Genomic DNA, 13,837 nt, shown 5'->3' on the forward strand with positions numbered 1-13,837 from the left:
ACCTGAGATTACAGATTGCTATCCCAGCCTTCCACAGGGGAATATCACCAGTTAATTCAAACTCCTGTTAATCTGTTTGTTTTACACCACAGCTGGCGTGTTGGCTCTGTTAAACATTTGATTTTGATGGGTCTAATAATGCTAAGTTGAAAATACAGCTAGTAAAATATTGTAAAGCTTTGTAGTTATAGCAACAATAGTTCAGGTTTGACTATTGTGAAGCGCTAATGAATGTGTCTCTGTGGCATCAGCAGACATCATACAGTCAGAGGTTCAGCTTCTGACATTAATGTTCCAGCAGACTGTTTCTGTTGTAATGTCTCAAAAGACACCGAAAAATGAAAGTGATAGAGAAGTGAAGTCATCAGAGTGTTTATTTCCTGGTTAGTGGTCGAGTGCCCTGCGACACGTCTCCCTCGTACATCACCAGTTAATTCAACCACCAGTTAAACTGGATCAGCGTGCTACCATTGAACAGCGCGGTCACACAGAGCAGCTGCCGTGCAGTGTGGTCAGACGGTGCTGGACCACCGGGCCTGGCCTGTTGGTGGAGATAGTGTGCAGGATGGGGGGATGGGGGATTCACATGGGACATAGACAGTGATAAGACGTGTGGTCAAGATGAATGTGAGGTCAGTGGTGTGTGTGAGACATAGGCATGGGACACTCGTAGACAACGTAAGACAGGTGGAACAGGTAATGTATGGTGTGAAGAGGTTGAGGATGCTGAGATGATCCAAGCCTGCTCCACAAAAACCCAGGAGCGAAGACATGTCATGAGACAAAAGCAAGCAGACTGAGCACGAACAAGCACACAGATGAAAGCAGGTGCAGCTGGATAGCAGTGATACTGAGGAGTGTGTGTCTGATAGCAGACACACTGATAGCTGTCTGATAGCTGTGCTTTGTTAGGCAGCCAGAAAATAGAGGCTGGCACAGCCAAAATGTTCAAATCTGTCTCTCAGGAGAAGCTAAACTAGCTGTGTACGTCAGCAGAGAACAGAAAACAGAGGGCAGGGCAGGTCAGGACATCAGGTCCGGACAGATGAAGACAAGATGAAGTTTAAATGTTAGAAAGTGATGAGGCATTCAGAGACCCTGTCATCTGCACTGTTAATGGAGGGATACGGGGATAGTGTGTGTAAATATGGCTAATGTGATAATGTGAATTGTTTTTGTAAATCTCTCTCTCTTTCTCTCCCTCTCGCTCTTAATCAGAGTCGATTATGGAGTGTCCTCAGAATTGTCATGGAAACGGAGATTGTCTCTCAGGATTATGCCATTGTTTCCCTGGATTTCTGGGGCCCGACTGCTCTCGAGGTAAGCAGACACACACACAAACTGTGCCACCCACAGAGAGGCAGTCAATGTTGGGAGGGGGTTATCTAAGCAGTGAGTGTGACCTGCACACTTTCCTGCTCTCTCTCACTCCCTCCGCACCTACTTCCTCCTTTTGCTCGTGCTTTTCTTTGGCCCCAGCACAACTGAAGTTTTACGTCACAGTGACAAATGACTGCATCCAGGGCGTGATTGAGTTATTTGTCATTCATGGACATGGTCGTTTGTTGAATTTATCATATACCCCAAATGTTGCCTTTTTTATGACTATTTGTTTTTCGCACGGTGCAGGCACTGTAGACTTTGACTAAGTGAAAATTCAGAAGCTAGAGGGGGACTTTGGGATGTCTGACTTAATCAGTCTATGAAGCATGTTTGTCTTAGTGATCCATCTTCCTGCGTGTGTCTGCTCCAGCTGCCTGTCCAGTGCTGTGCAGCGGGAATGGCCAGTACTCCCGCGGCCGCTGCCAGTGCTACAGCGGGTGGAAAGGCACTGAGTGTGACGTGCCAGCCAACCAGTGCATTGACATCCACTGTGGAGGACACGGCATCTGCATTATGGGCGCCTGCATCTGCAATACCGGTTATAAGGGCGATAATTGTGAGGAAGGTAAGCTTTTGTGGGTTTTGTGCCAAAATACGCCAATTTGTTAGTTCTCTAGGTTTCGATGTCAAATGTTGCTGTTCTGTGAAACAAGAAAGTTTTCCATATGTGGGTGGAATATTGGTGTATAATCCCTAAAGGCAAAAACTGTTCTCTGTTATTCTTATGAATATCACCTATTCAGCAGTCAGGCCATATACTGTATGATATCTGTAATATTTGTTTCAGATTAGTTATCCAAGGAGGGTTGAATCTAGGCCAACGAGTCGTGGTCCAAGTATCTCCAGCTGCCAGTTGCCTTTGATTCAAACCTCCTCCAGTGTTAATCCCTCTGTCTACTTTTACACAATGTTTTAGTCATGATTTTCTCAGTTTCATGATCCTGTTACTGACGTACTTCTAACAATCAGAGGCTAAAGTTTGTTAGAAAAAGTGAAATATACTCATACTTCATTCACTGGTCGTATTTGTTTTCTCCATGTCTCTACAACACAACAATGCTTTATGGCCTCTGCAGATTTGGTTGCGCAAATCATTCTAATCCGACATTATTGATGTTGATGAGATCAAATTATAATTATATGAAATTATGATTAAATTATCATAATGTTATAGCAGTCAAATTAAAGGCCTGTTATGGGCCTTCTGTCACTGCGCCATGTGATGAATTAGAGACAGGTCACTGCCAGCCAGTACTTTATTATAATGTTCATTACCTGACACTTTTCATGTATTACTGACGTCTTCTGCTAAATTCAGCATCATCTTTCACTGATTAAAACTTGATTTGAAATATATTACAAAAAAATATTAAAATATTGTATTTATGTATATATTAATTATACAAATATTTAAACTGTGTCATTAAGGCAGAGTATTATCTGGGAAAATCATGTTTATTTGATTTACATGGAGCTTAAATTAATACCGAATTATGTTAATTGTTCACCGAATGATGAGATCAACTCTGTTTGCCAATACACCCTGAAACCACAAAGAACTTGAAGACATACTAACAGTAAATGTAGTCCTGAAAGGGAAGTAGCATGTATACATGTAAGTGAATCAATCAACGTACATAATTGATCCTGACCTTGGCAGATACTATGGGATGATGTGTCTTACAGTGTGTTTTCAAACTGGTTGTTTTTTTCTGCTCATAAAACATGCACTGAGCAGGGAAAAAATCATCCAATGAGAAAGATGCACAGAAGCATTTATCAGATTAACAGAAACAACTCATGCTTAGAAATGGCTTCTCTGATCTAACTTGGGCAAACAGAGCCAAGTATTTCGTCTCATCGTTACTCTAGTCAATGAACATTGAGATTGAGATTTTACTGTAACTTTTATTATTTATGTATTTTTTTCATTTATGTTTTCGTTGCAATTTAGTCATGAAATAGTCGATGAGCACTTATTGTCTCAATGTTGACAAAATTAGCACCTCCCTTGGGTCAGCATGACCTGAGCATCTTCACAGTCAGCTACATGTTATATACTGTAGGTTAGAAAAGGATTTTATAAAGTTTACAAGCTAATAATTCCTCTGACCTGCATTTCAGTATCATCTATAATCCCCTCTAAGATAAAGCTGCTGACAGGTTAAGATAGCGTAGCTGCTCCTCAGTAAGAGACTCTGTCATTTACTCCAATCTGTCGGTCACACAAACACACGTACATGGCTACAGCCCAACTGCTGACAGGGAGTTGGCTAAATTGGCTAAACCGGCTGCAAGCTGTACATTTAATCTGAAGTGATCAATACTGATCTGCTACTGGCTAGTTGCATACATACACAACATAGACTGTATAAAATGGACGTAGTCTCTGTGACATCACCCGCAGTCCACTGTGAAGCCCTGTCACAGTCGCTTGCCACCTTGGCAGTCCTGACTGCGTCAAACTCCTGGCTAGTCCAAATATGGGCAAAGAGGTGGAGCAAACAAATCATGTTTGCTGAAATCTAGCAGTTAGCTGTCACTCAAAGCGGCCATGCCTGTAATTATGAATCATTTTAAGCCTTAGTATGATTCTAACAAGTCAGTTATATAAAAATTCACACCCGCACAGTTGTCATGAACTGGGAAATTAGTTGCCGAGACCAAAACTGTTGTTTGTACAAGTTTATAAACATTAATTGATTATGTTGTAAAGTTAGCCATTTCAAATGGAGGTCTATGGGGACTCACATTCAGAGTCTGCCTCAAGTGGCCATTCGAGGAGCTGCAGGTTTTGACTCTGCTCTGCATTGGCTTCATTTTACAGCCCTGGAAGTTGCCACTTGTTATACACACCCACACATACACCCACACACACATATACAGGACCTACAGAGACATGCTACAATAGAAAGAGGTTTACACTCATTTCTACAGGTACACACATTAACATCATCCAATATTTGCACCTGCTGTGTGTACATACACACACATACAAACATGCAAATACATATCACAGGGGACAGTAACCAGATTAGTATCCGATTAGTTCAGTCCTCAGTCACAGTCCTTTGTGAGCGAGTATGTGAGGGAGACAGAGAGCGTTAGAGAGAATTTGCCCTGAACACCCTGGCCTGCATGTGTGTGTGTTAATCCCATTTACATCTGCTGAATCGGCAAATTACGACAAAGGTGCCACGTACGATTTCCATGCAAAGCATCACAGGCAAACTGTTGGGAAGAGCAGCACTGGAAGAGTTAATGTGCATGTGGAGGAGGGAGGAGGTGCCTGGAATGGGTTGATGAGCGGCCTACAAAAAAGGAATGGGTTCAAGTGTGAGTCCTTTTCCTGACCTTCAGCAGCAGAACACTGAGTTCCTTTGCCTGACAGTACTTCTTATTGTGTGGATACGTTCCCTTTGCTGCTTTCACATGTTTAAACCTTGTAGTATTATTGTTGAATATAGTTATCTTTCTAATGCTGATGCTTATTATAAAATTCATATGTTCCCTTTATTCAGATAAAACCAGTCGACTGTCATCATCATGATGATCAGTGTTCAAACACTGCAATAAAACGATCAGTCGGATCCAGTACTCTGCTGCGATCCTTGTGTCTGACCACCACACTGCTGTGTTTGTCCTCAACTACAAACTGGTATTTTACAGAAATGAAATAGTGTTCATGTGTCTGTGAGAGGAATCTAAGGAGCAAATAATCAAAGCCATGCATATGTGAGGCAGGATAGAAATCTAAAATACATTTCGCATTGTGTTGCTGAAAGTACAGTATTCACTGATGTTTTCCCTCTGGTTTGATGATCCACTGTTTCACTCACTAGGAGTTTGACTTTGTCCTGCAGCCACTGCTTTAACTCCATCCCATCCAACCAGCAAGTGTCAACAAAACCAAACACTGATCTTGAAGCACATGTATATACACACGTGTATTTCTGTATGAACATGTGATTTGATGTATTGCTGACTCCCTCTCCTGATCTCTGTCTCCAGTGGACTGCATAGACCCCAGCTGTTCGGCCCATGGGGTGTGTATTCACGGCGAGTGTCACTGTCAGCCGGGCTGGGGCGGAGCCAGCTGTGAGATCGCCAAGGCCATGTGCCCGGACCAGTGTTCAGGTCACGGCACCTACAATGCAGAGACCAGCACTTGTACCTGTGACCAGAACTGGACTGGGCCGGACTGCTCTTTAGGTGTGTGTCCTGTGTAATGTCATGTGTTAATGATGTGTCAGTGTATAGGTTTTCCTTCCATTTGATTTCTTTCTCTTCCAGAATCTTTAAAGATAATAAACTTTATTTTAATGGCATTTGTAAAAGCAGCGTCACACCAAGCTTAATAAAATTAATAAAGGGATTTACAGAATCATTAACAGAGGATAACGAAGTGCAGGATCAGCATAAAATGAAAACAAAAAAGCAATTACAGAGCAGAAGATAATTAAGATAGCAGTGTTAGAGATGCGAGCTCCTAGGAACAGGCATAAAAGATACATAGCTTGTAAAACGACTGGTAGCCTAAGACATAAGGTGAATAAGACAGTCAATTATGCAGAACATGTACCTGTAAACATAATTCTGAGGAGTGATTTAAAGGATGATAGTACTTAGTGAGGATTAGTTTCACAGGCAGCGTACTCTTCCTCAGCAAAAGCATAAATTCACTCTGAAATATCAAGGTACATCTTGGACGAGCTATTTGTCAGATTCCCTACGTTTATACAACTTGCAATCTGGACAGGAGAGCAAACAGGAGAGCCGTTTGTTGATGGTGGAAAGAGTACAGCTGTCTGGACAACATGAAAAAGTAGCTTGTTGAATTATGTGTGCAGAAGATAAATGGCTCTTTTCAATAAGTTAATGTCCTTTAACCCTGTGTGCTGTGGATAGTACTCAGATACAGCCAGTTGGTTGTAGCAGATACGCTGTGGAAGAATCAGAATACTATATTGATCCCTGAGGGGAACAATATAAATGAACCATAAATAGTAAACAGTATGAAATATGTAAATGTCAATATGTAAATTTGCAAAAAAATAGCAGCCGTCTATTTAGTAATATAACTGTTGTGCATCATTCTACCTCAAGTAATAAGAATAAAAAAAATAAGAACACTAGAACACCACAAGAGCTGATACTAATACTATAATATTACTCATAATAACACTACTAACAATGATAATTCAGGTAGCTAAAGCAATGATTGACGATTATAATTCAGAGCACTTGGTTAAGGCTGGGAAAAGATTGTGGTCCTGGTTAATTATTTAAGAGTCAATGCTGACTTTAAGCACGAGATGTACTTTTTAATATTACACCAAAATCAACATCTTTCCTGAGCCTTAACCATAGTGTTTTATCTGCTGACATCTACCAACATGTAGGACACACATCCTGGTTTCAGTTTAGGAATGTTCCACTTCCTAAACTGGTAAACACACTGCCAGAGAGCATAAACTGGGCAGCAAATCGAAGGGTTGCACAGCACCATTTTCCAACAGGTGCAGCAGACTAACTGACACAATGAGTTGTTCTGCCAGTGACTTCCAAAATGAGCTATGTTAGTTTTGTCTGATCTGATGCCCCCCCAGCAGCACAGCAACATGCTTTGACTGTCCCTTCCAATATGCATACATCACAAAATTCATAGGGTTGTTTTATGATCTACCACTGCTTCCAGTAGGTTTTGTTAACTTTGAGCACAAAAACTACTTTTTAAGGTCAGAGAAAGACATGGAAAGCAAACTCAACCATCAGTAGGAAATGGCGAGCAAACAGCGGTGTCTGTTGTCACAGTAACAGGCTTTGTTGACCCACGCATCCACCCCGACCTCCTCCCTTAATGCTGTGCGATATTGTAACAGTGTCACATCATTTCTGTATTGGCTCCTGACAGACATGAGTCAGAATTTATCCAGAAGAGGTCGCTTGACAGCAAAATGTAATGTGATGAGTGCGACAGCTGTAGAGAGTGAGGGAGTTGGCTAAAAAGAAAAGATAGCAAGACAAGTTACAGAGCTGATGCAGGAAAAGAGGTGAGATAGAAAAAAGAGCAGGAGGAATGCAGATCAGTGCAACAAAGACACCAGGAAAGGAGTATGTGTGTATTTGTGTTGACTGTTACACTGAGTACTATAATGTCAAAACCAGCAAACACACATCCAATTTAGTACAGTCTCTATAAACCACACACACACACACACACACATACACACACACACACACACACACACACACACACACACATACACGCATATAATAGATATAAATATAAATAAACTCATTGACTTGCATTTCTTCATTTTCTATATCATGCTTTCTCCTAACCATTCGTTGTTATGCTAGTCACACAGACACAATAAAGCACACACACAGACGGTGGTGCATGATCACAGACTCAGTCTAACACGCCTACACATTCCATGAGGTTGTCTGGACAGGTCATTATAATTTAATTCTGAGCCAGGACTGCTAAGATATACTGCTGTCTCTTCAGTTTAGTGCATATTGAATGTATGAATTTAATATTGTACATAACCACTGCTATTGATAAATATCAATTCATGGCCACTAGTACTTATTTGAGAGAGTGATGTAGTAAAGGCAAACACGCTTTTGACTGTTTGCTGATTTCAGATGCCCCCAATCAGATTCTCAGTGAGCAGATGAGCGAGCACCTCTGCACACTGCGAAATAATTACAGCAGAGGTGCTGTCGGACTGCGAGCTGCCGCCGCCGCCTCCACTGTTTTCAATTCAAACACAACTGGACCATGTCAGTCATGACCAGCACCACCTGCATAGTGCTGGAAATGCAGCAGCCTTCACTTGCTTCTGAAAGTAACATGGTTATGGTGTACATGAGGCCTGTTGACTAGTGAGTTTTTATCAACAGTAACTCAGACAATACTTCATTCAGACTTTGTGAAAGAAGACGTTTCTGGCTCCGGCAGTCACCCTGTCATGCACATAGATATGTGTATTCTGCTTGACATCAGGCTATTTCAAACTCAAGCATGTCTAAACGATGGATGGCGCTCTCTTTTCTCCCCCCGTACAGTTGTCTGCCTTAATGTCTTCTCCCACTTCTTCTTAGCGACGTGGAAACATGTCTTTGATTCATCGTGAAGGGGAAGTGTACCTTCACTTTTCTTTTTACTGGCCCATCTGTGACTCTGGACATTTGCAGCGGACTGTTGTGATGCTTGTTGAGTGATCGTGCAGACAAATCATGGCATTATCATGAATTATTTCCCATTATGCATAATTACGGTATTGTTTGTGCTGTTTATGGTCAATTATAATATTGATCTTCCACAAACTAACATTCGCAGAAGAGGTGCTGCAATTACGAGTGTGTGCCTGTGTTTGCATGCATACGAATATTTTTCTTCTTTCTCCAACAGAGGTGTGTGAAGTGGACTGCGGCAGCCATGGCGTCTGCTATGGCGGTGTGTGTCGGTGCGAGGAGGGCTGGACAGGAACTGTGTGTGACCAGAAGGCCTGCCACCCACTGTGCAGCAAGAACGGAGTCTGTAAGGAGGGGAAGTGTGAGTGTGACCAGGGATGGACAGGGGAGCACTGCAATATCGGTGAGTGGATCGAACCCACACACACACACACACACACACACACACACACACACGCCGGCAAACTACCCACACACATGCTCAAAACAAAGAAAGTCAAAGCCAAACACTATGCCCTTTTTTATTCTATATATTTCTTTCTTTTATTCCTTCTGTTTTGCCTCTCGTTGTTCTTGTCAAGAACAAAAAAACTTGTTTCAAGATGATGCCTGTGTCTACATTGATGAATATCTATATGTGTGTGTGTGTGTGTGTGCATGCTATGACATTTAAAATACAAACCAAACATGAAAGAATGTGTTTTGCTGATGGATGAAACACTACCCTCCCCTTCTTCCCTTGGTATCGACAGTATTTACAATAGGATCGTGTTTCTGAGTGGGTATCCGTGGCGGGTGAGAAACCCATCCTGTTGTGTTGTGATAGTCAAATAGTGAAACAGATGAGTAGCAGGGCCTTTGTGGCAGCTGCAGCTCGCCACCAAACCCCTCACTTAAAATGCTATTTGTTGTCAAACAGACAGACAGTTACAGTATTGCTGGGAAAGAGCTGCTAATTGGCTTCAGTTATTGTCAGTTAGGCACTCACACACACACATACACACACAGTGACACACATGGAGAAGGACGCTGAGAGCATAACAACAATGAGATGAGCAGAAATCGATTTAGAGAGCTTAGGCGACAAACAGCTTGCTTGTTTAGGCGGCTTGTATGGCTGGGAAGAGAGGATTCAAACGGGTTGTCTCTGCTCGTCTGTCCTCCGCTCTCTAACCATTACATTTACATCTCGTGTTCGAGGCTGCTGAAAGCTCTGACCTCACTGGAGAATTGTTTCCATATTCATCATTGGCCGTTTTTATATTTCAGCATGGAAATAGCCCGGTTTACATAATTACATAATACTCCTATGATTTTTCCTGCAGCCAGTGCATCAGAAAGTCCAGTTACAGAACATGCATTGCAGGCAGCGGCACATGCTGGTGTTAATGAGGAGTCTCACATAAATATGGTGGTGAATGATACTTTCTTTCTCTTTCTCTGACTGACTCAACCTCTTTCTGTCTAATTTACTGTCTACGTCGTCTTCGTTCACTGGTCTGATGAATCGCAGTCTGACGTCTGTGATCGGCTGGTGATCCTGCAGGGTTGTTCTTTACTAATCTGCTGCCTTTTTTCCAGACTAAATCCTCTCTTTCTATCTTTTGTCTTCTTTTTTTTTTCTTTCCTCCTCAAAGCCCACAATCCGGACATTAGAGTAAAAGGTACTGTGCTCTTTTCTCTTCTTCTCCTCATCACCTGCTTTTTCTCTTCCTTATTTCATCCTTTGCTTTTCTCTTCCTGTACTGTGGCTGCGGCTGCTTTAGTGATTGAGAAGTTTTTTAATGTGTTTATTTATTCAGACTTTTTTTTTTTTTGGATGTCTGGAGTAAATTCTTTTCATCTCATCCCCTCTATGGTTTGCCGTCTCTGATAACATTCACCATTATTGTTGCTCTGAACATCAGGACTTTAATTTTGACCTCAGCCAAATTTACAATGCCGTTGTTTTCCTTCACCAGCACATGTGGATGTTTTCAGATGCAGTCGAATTAAAACCTGGAGAGTTGCTCTTTTTTTTACTGTGTTGTTTTATAGCTGGCTTTGTTTTAATGTCTCTCTGTATGTTGTCTCAAAAGCTTTCAGTTTTTATATTTGAATGCTGCATTCTTTTATTGTGAATTGGTTTGACATTGATGGCTTATATTTTATGGTTTCTGTTTTCAACATCTATCAGCAGAGTAGTGATCCAGTTTCCTGTGGTTGTTATACTGTACAGTGTGCTGAAAAAACAAATGGAACTGTTATTGTCCCGTATTGTAGATACTGTCTGACATTCTTAGTGGCTTGGGACAGTCTTATAGTTAAGGCATATTTTTACTTTTAACAGACAAGCTTGGTACAAGCACAAATGCAGTATTGGAAGTTTCTGATGGAGACTGTGTAATCCTGGCTCTGCTTTAGGTATACTTTTCCTAAAGCTGTGTCTTCTCCTGTCCCTGTTATGTCTTTATGCAGAGTCCTACGCCTACAAGTGTGTCACTGTGTTTAAACAACCGTAATCTGGCTCACACAGTTGGCTTTTGTGATAAAGATGTCCTTCATACGTTATTTTAGACAGGACGTTCATATAATTGAAAGTATTTGCACAATTGCAAAGAAAATGACCAGTGCACTGTGACAGCATTCAGCCATTTGAGCTTGTTTTAAGCCTCAATCTGTGCAGCATGGAATATTCTACTGAAGGAGCTCAAGTGTACTTGCTCAGATGGTGGAAAACAGTTATTTATAACTGTAATTCCTAATAAGAATACTTCTTAGTTGACTATCCTAATTGCATCTTATTGCATCCTGCTTTTAAATGGTGCAAATGATTTTGTGCTGTATGCCATAAGTTTCTGAAGGGCTTTTCTAAGCCTCTGTAAAATCTTTGTTGACTGTTGAGGAGGAAAACACAGTTCTGGAAAAGTGGGTGAAGCCTGAAGCTCAAATTAAACAAACAAGCAGGAACCACCGTGGCTGATTGTGATAAACTGAACAGTTAAACAGATAAACTGATAAACTGATGTCAACCGGTCAACTAGCATGTCCCAAAACATAGTCTACCTTAAGCATTAGAGGGCATCCTGCAGGGATACAGTATTGTCTTACCATTGGACTGGGAGGAGGGATTGATGCTGGACCCATCGGGCATGCTAAACACCACCACCCAGGCAACTACACTCTCACTTTCTGCCTGTCTGTCCCAACAGCAAACTGCTGTTTTCTCCAGGAATTAACCTCTGGAAGGGGAATAATGAATCCTTTTTGTTCTATGTATTTACTGGCCAAAATTTGTCAAATTGACATCTATGAAGTATAAAAGAAATACTGGAACAGCACAGGTCTGAAAAGTGTAGCCTTGAACCTGCATTCTTTCGAATGGCCAGCAGGGGGCAACACCACTGGTTGCAGAAAATATTTTTGGCATGAGTTTATGGTCTCAATCATTTGTTTTAAGTCTTTTTCCATACACAATGACGTTCAGTGCATAAATTCTGAAGTTATTTACAGTGAAGTAGACAATAAAACAGGGTATGTATCTACTGCGTGTCCTCGGGTCCTCAGTCAGATCCAATCAGTTCCACCCTGTTGTCCAAATATGGTCACATCTGTCTCCCAAAAACAAGACTGCGACGGCGATAATGCCAAACTGGAGGTGTCAATACTGCAGTCCACAAACCAATGGGTGACGTCATGGTGGGCTTGCACTCTGAAACAGCGATAAAATAATGTTTTTAATTGTAGAGTGTGAATCCCGCCTAGGTGCTAGTGCATGACAACATTTTTTACATCTGTCTGACTGCAACTGTATTATTTCATCCAAATGCTTCTGTATTTACCGAAACGAGGTCACAATCTTAATTAGAGGAAAAGTTGATGTCTCAGGTTCATTTTTAAAAATATTCTTTCTGTAAGGATTTTTCATCAGCTGTCTCGTGTCCTTCTTCCCTCCTGTGTGGTTAAAATGTGAATGAAGATAGATTTGAATGAACTGTGTATTTGACTCTGCTCAGGTTCTGCTGCCGTGTCTCTCTCCATGTTATTGCACTCCCATGATCCCAGTTCTTTCTTCTTGTCCTCCTCTTCCTTTGGCTGCCATTTTCATCTGACCATCAGAGAGTGTATTTGGCAGTGCTGCTTTTGTTTCGATTTACTTTTTTTCCCTAATTTTCCTCCCTCTCTCCCTCGTGCCCTCTCCTATTCTCAGGATATAAAGGTAATTCATGCCAAAGACTTAATAAAGGCCTTACTGTCCCAAAATGCAACCACTTCACACTCTGCTTTGTTAACGTTCACTTCCTTTGATTCTGATTTATTCCATTTCATTTTATTTTTCCTGTCTTTCTCTTCGTCTCACTTAATGTCTTTCTATACGCTCCGTGTATCTGTTTTCTGTTTGTCTTATACTTCTGTTGTTATTTCTGCACTCTCAATGTTTTATTGGTCTCGGTTGTTTTTCTGGTTACATCATTATTAACCCTGTCTCTGATTCTCACACACAAAACACAAACCATCCAAATGAGTTATACACATACACACAAACATGGAAACACACACACACACTCCCACACACACATTAATAGACACAAATCCAAGGTGTGTGGCTCCTGTTTTGTCTTGCATCCACAAGCCTGATATATATATGTGTTAATTTAGCCAGCTGCTGTCCCTCTGTCTTCTGTCCCTCTGTCTTCTCTTTCCTGTCTCTCTCAGTTTTTCTTCCCCTCCCTCCTCCTCACCACCTCTCCCTCCATCTTTACATCCATCCCTCGTTCTGTCTCTCCAGCTGGGCTTTGCTTGGGTCTGAAACTCACTGTTTATTAATCAGTCTATCTGATTGCCAGCTTGACTGTCAATTGTGTGATCGAGGAATGTCAAACAGAGGCATAAAGTATAGCCTTCGGTGGCATGCAGTCCAAACCACCCTGTCCTCTCTATACTTTGTGCACTGTGTATCTGTCTACCTGTTGTGTTTTCACATGGATTTTAACCTGTGACTTTGTTTTTTTTTTTTCACTGACTCGAAGATCAAAGGAAAGCACATTCTTAAGCTAAAAAAAGCTTCCTTGAAAAGAGAAGTTGCAGTCTTGTTAAATTTCCTTCAGATTTGGTCAGATTTCACTTTTTAAAACTCTCAGAGTGTTTTTTCTTTTAACTTTGATTTTTTTTTTGTTTGCTTGTTTGTATGAATTGCTTTTCATCATCATATTGTGCAGCAATAACATCTTCCTTCTTTTCTTTACAGATGAAAAATATAACTTTGAAT

At 41.3% G+C, this 13,837-nt stretch overlaps 1 protein-coding gene across 1 annotated transcript in view; it reads left to right on the forward strand.

Annotated features, from left to right (window-relative positions):
- The window catches only part of tenm3 (teneurin transmembrane protein 3), a 198,826-nt gene that overhangs the window by 101,899 nt on the left and 83,090 nt on the right, over positions 1-13,837 (forward strand). The window contains exons 10-13 of the mRNA XM_041933771.1: positions 1,219-1,320; positions 1,754-1,948; positions 5,395-5,595; positions 8,807-8,992. Coding sequence (XP_041789705.1) covers positions 1,219-1,320; positions 1,754-1,948; positions 5,395-5,595; positions 8,807-8,992 — 684 coding nt within the window. The remainder of the gene's footprint in view (positions 1-1,218; positions 1,321-1,753; positions 1,949-5,394; positions 5,596-8,806; positions 8,993-13,837) is intronic.

This window comes from Chelmon rostratus, chromosome 3, assembly GCF_017976325.1.
Source record: "Chelmon rostratus isolate fCheRos1 chromosome 3, fCheRos1.pri, whole genome shotgun sequence".
Taxonomy (NCBI): domain Eukaryota; kingdom Metazoa; phylum Chordata; class Actinopteri; order Chaetodontiformes; family Chaetodontidae; genus Chelmon; species Chelmon rostratus.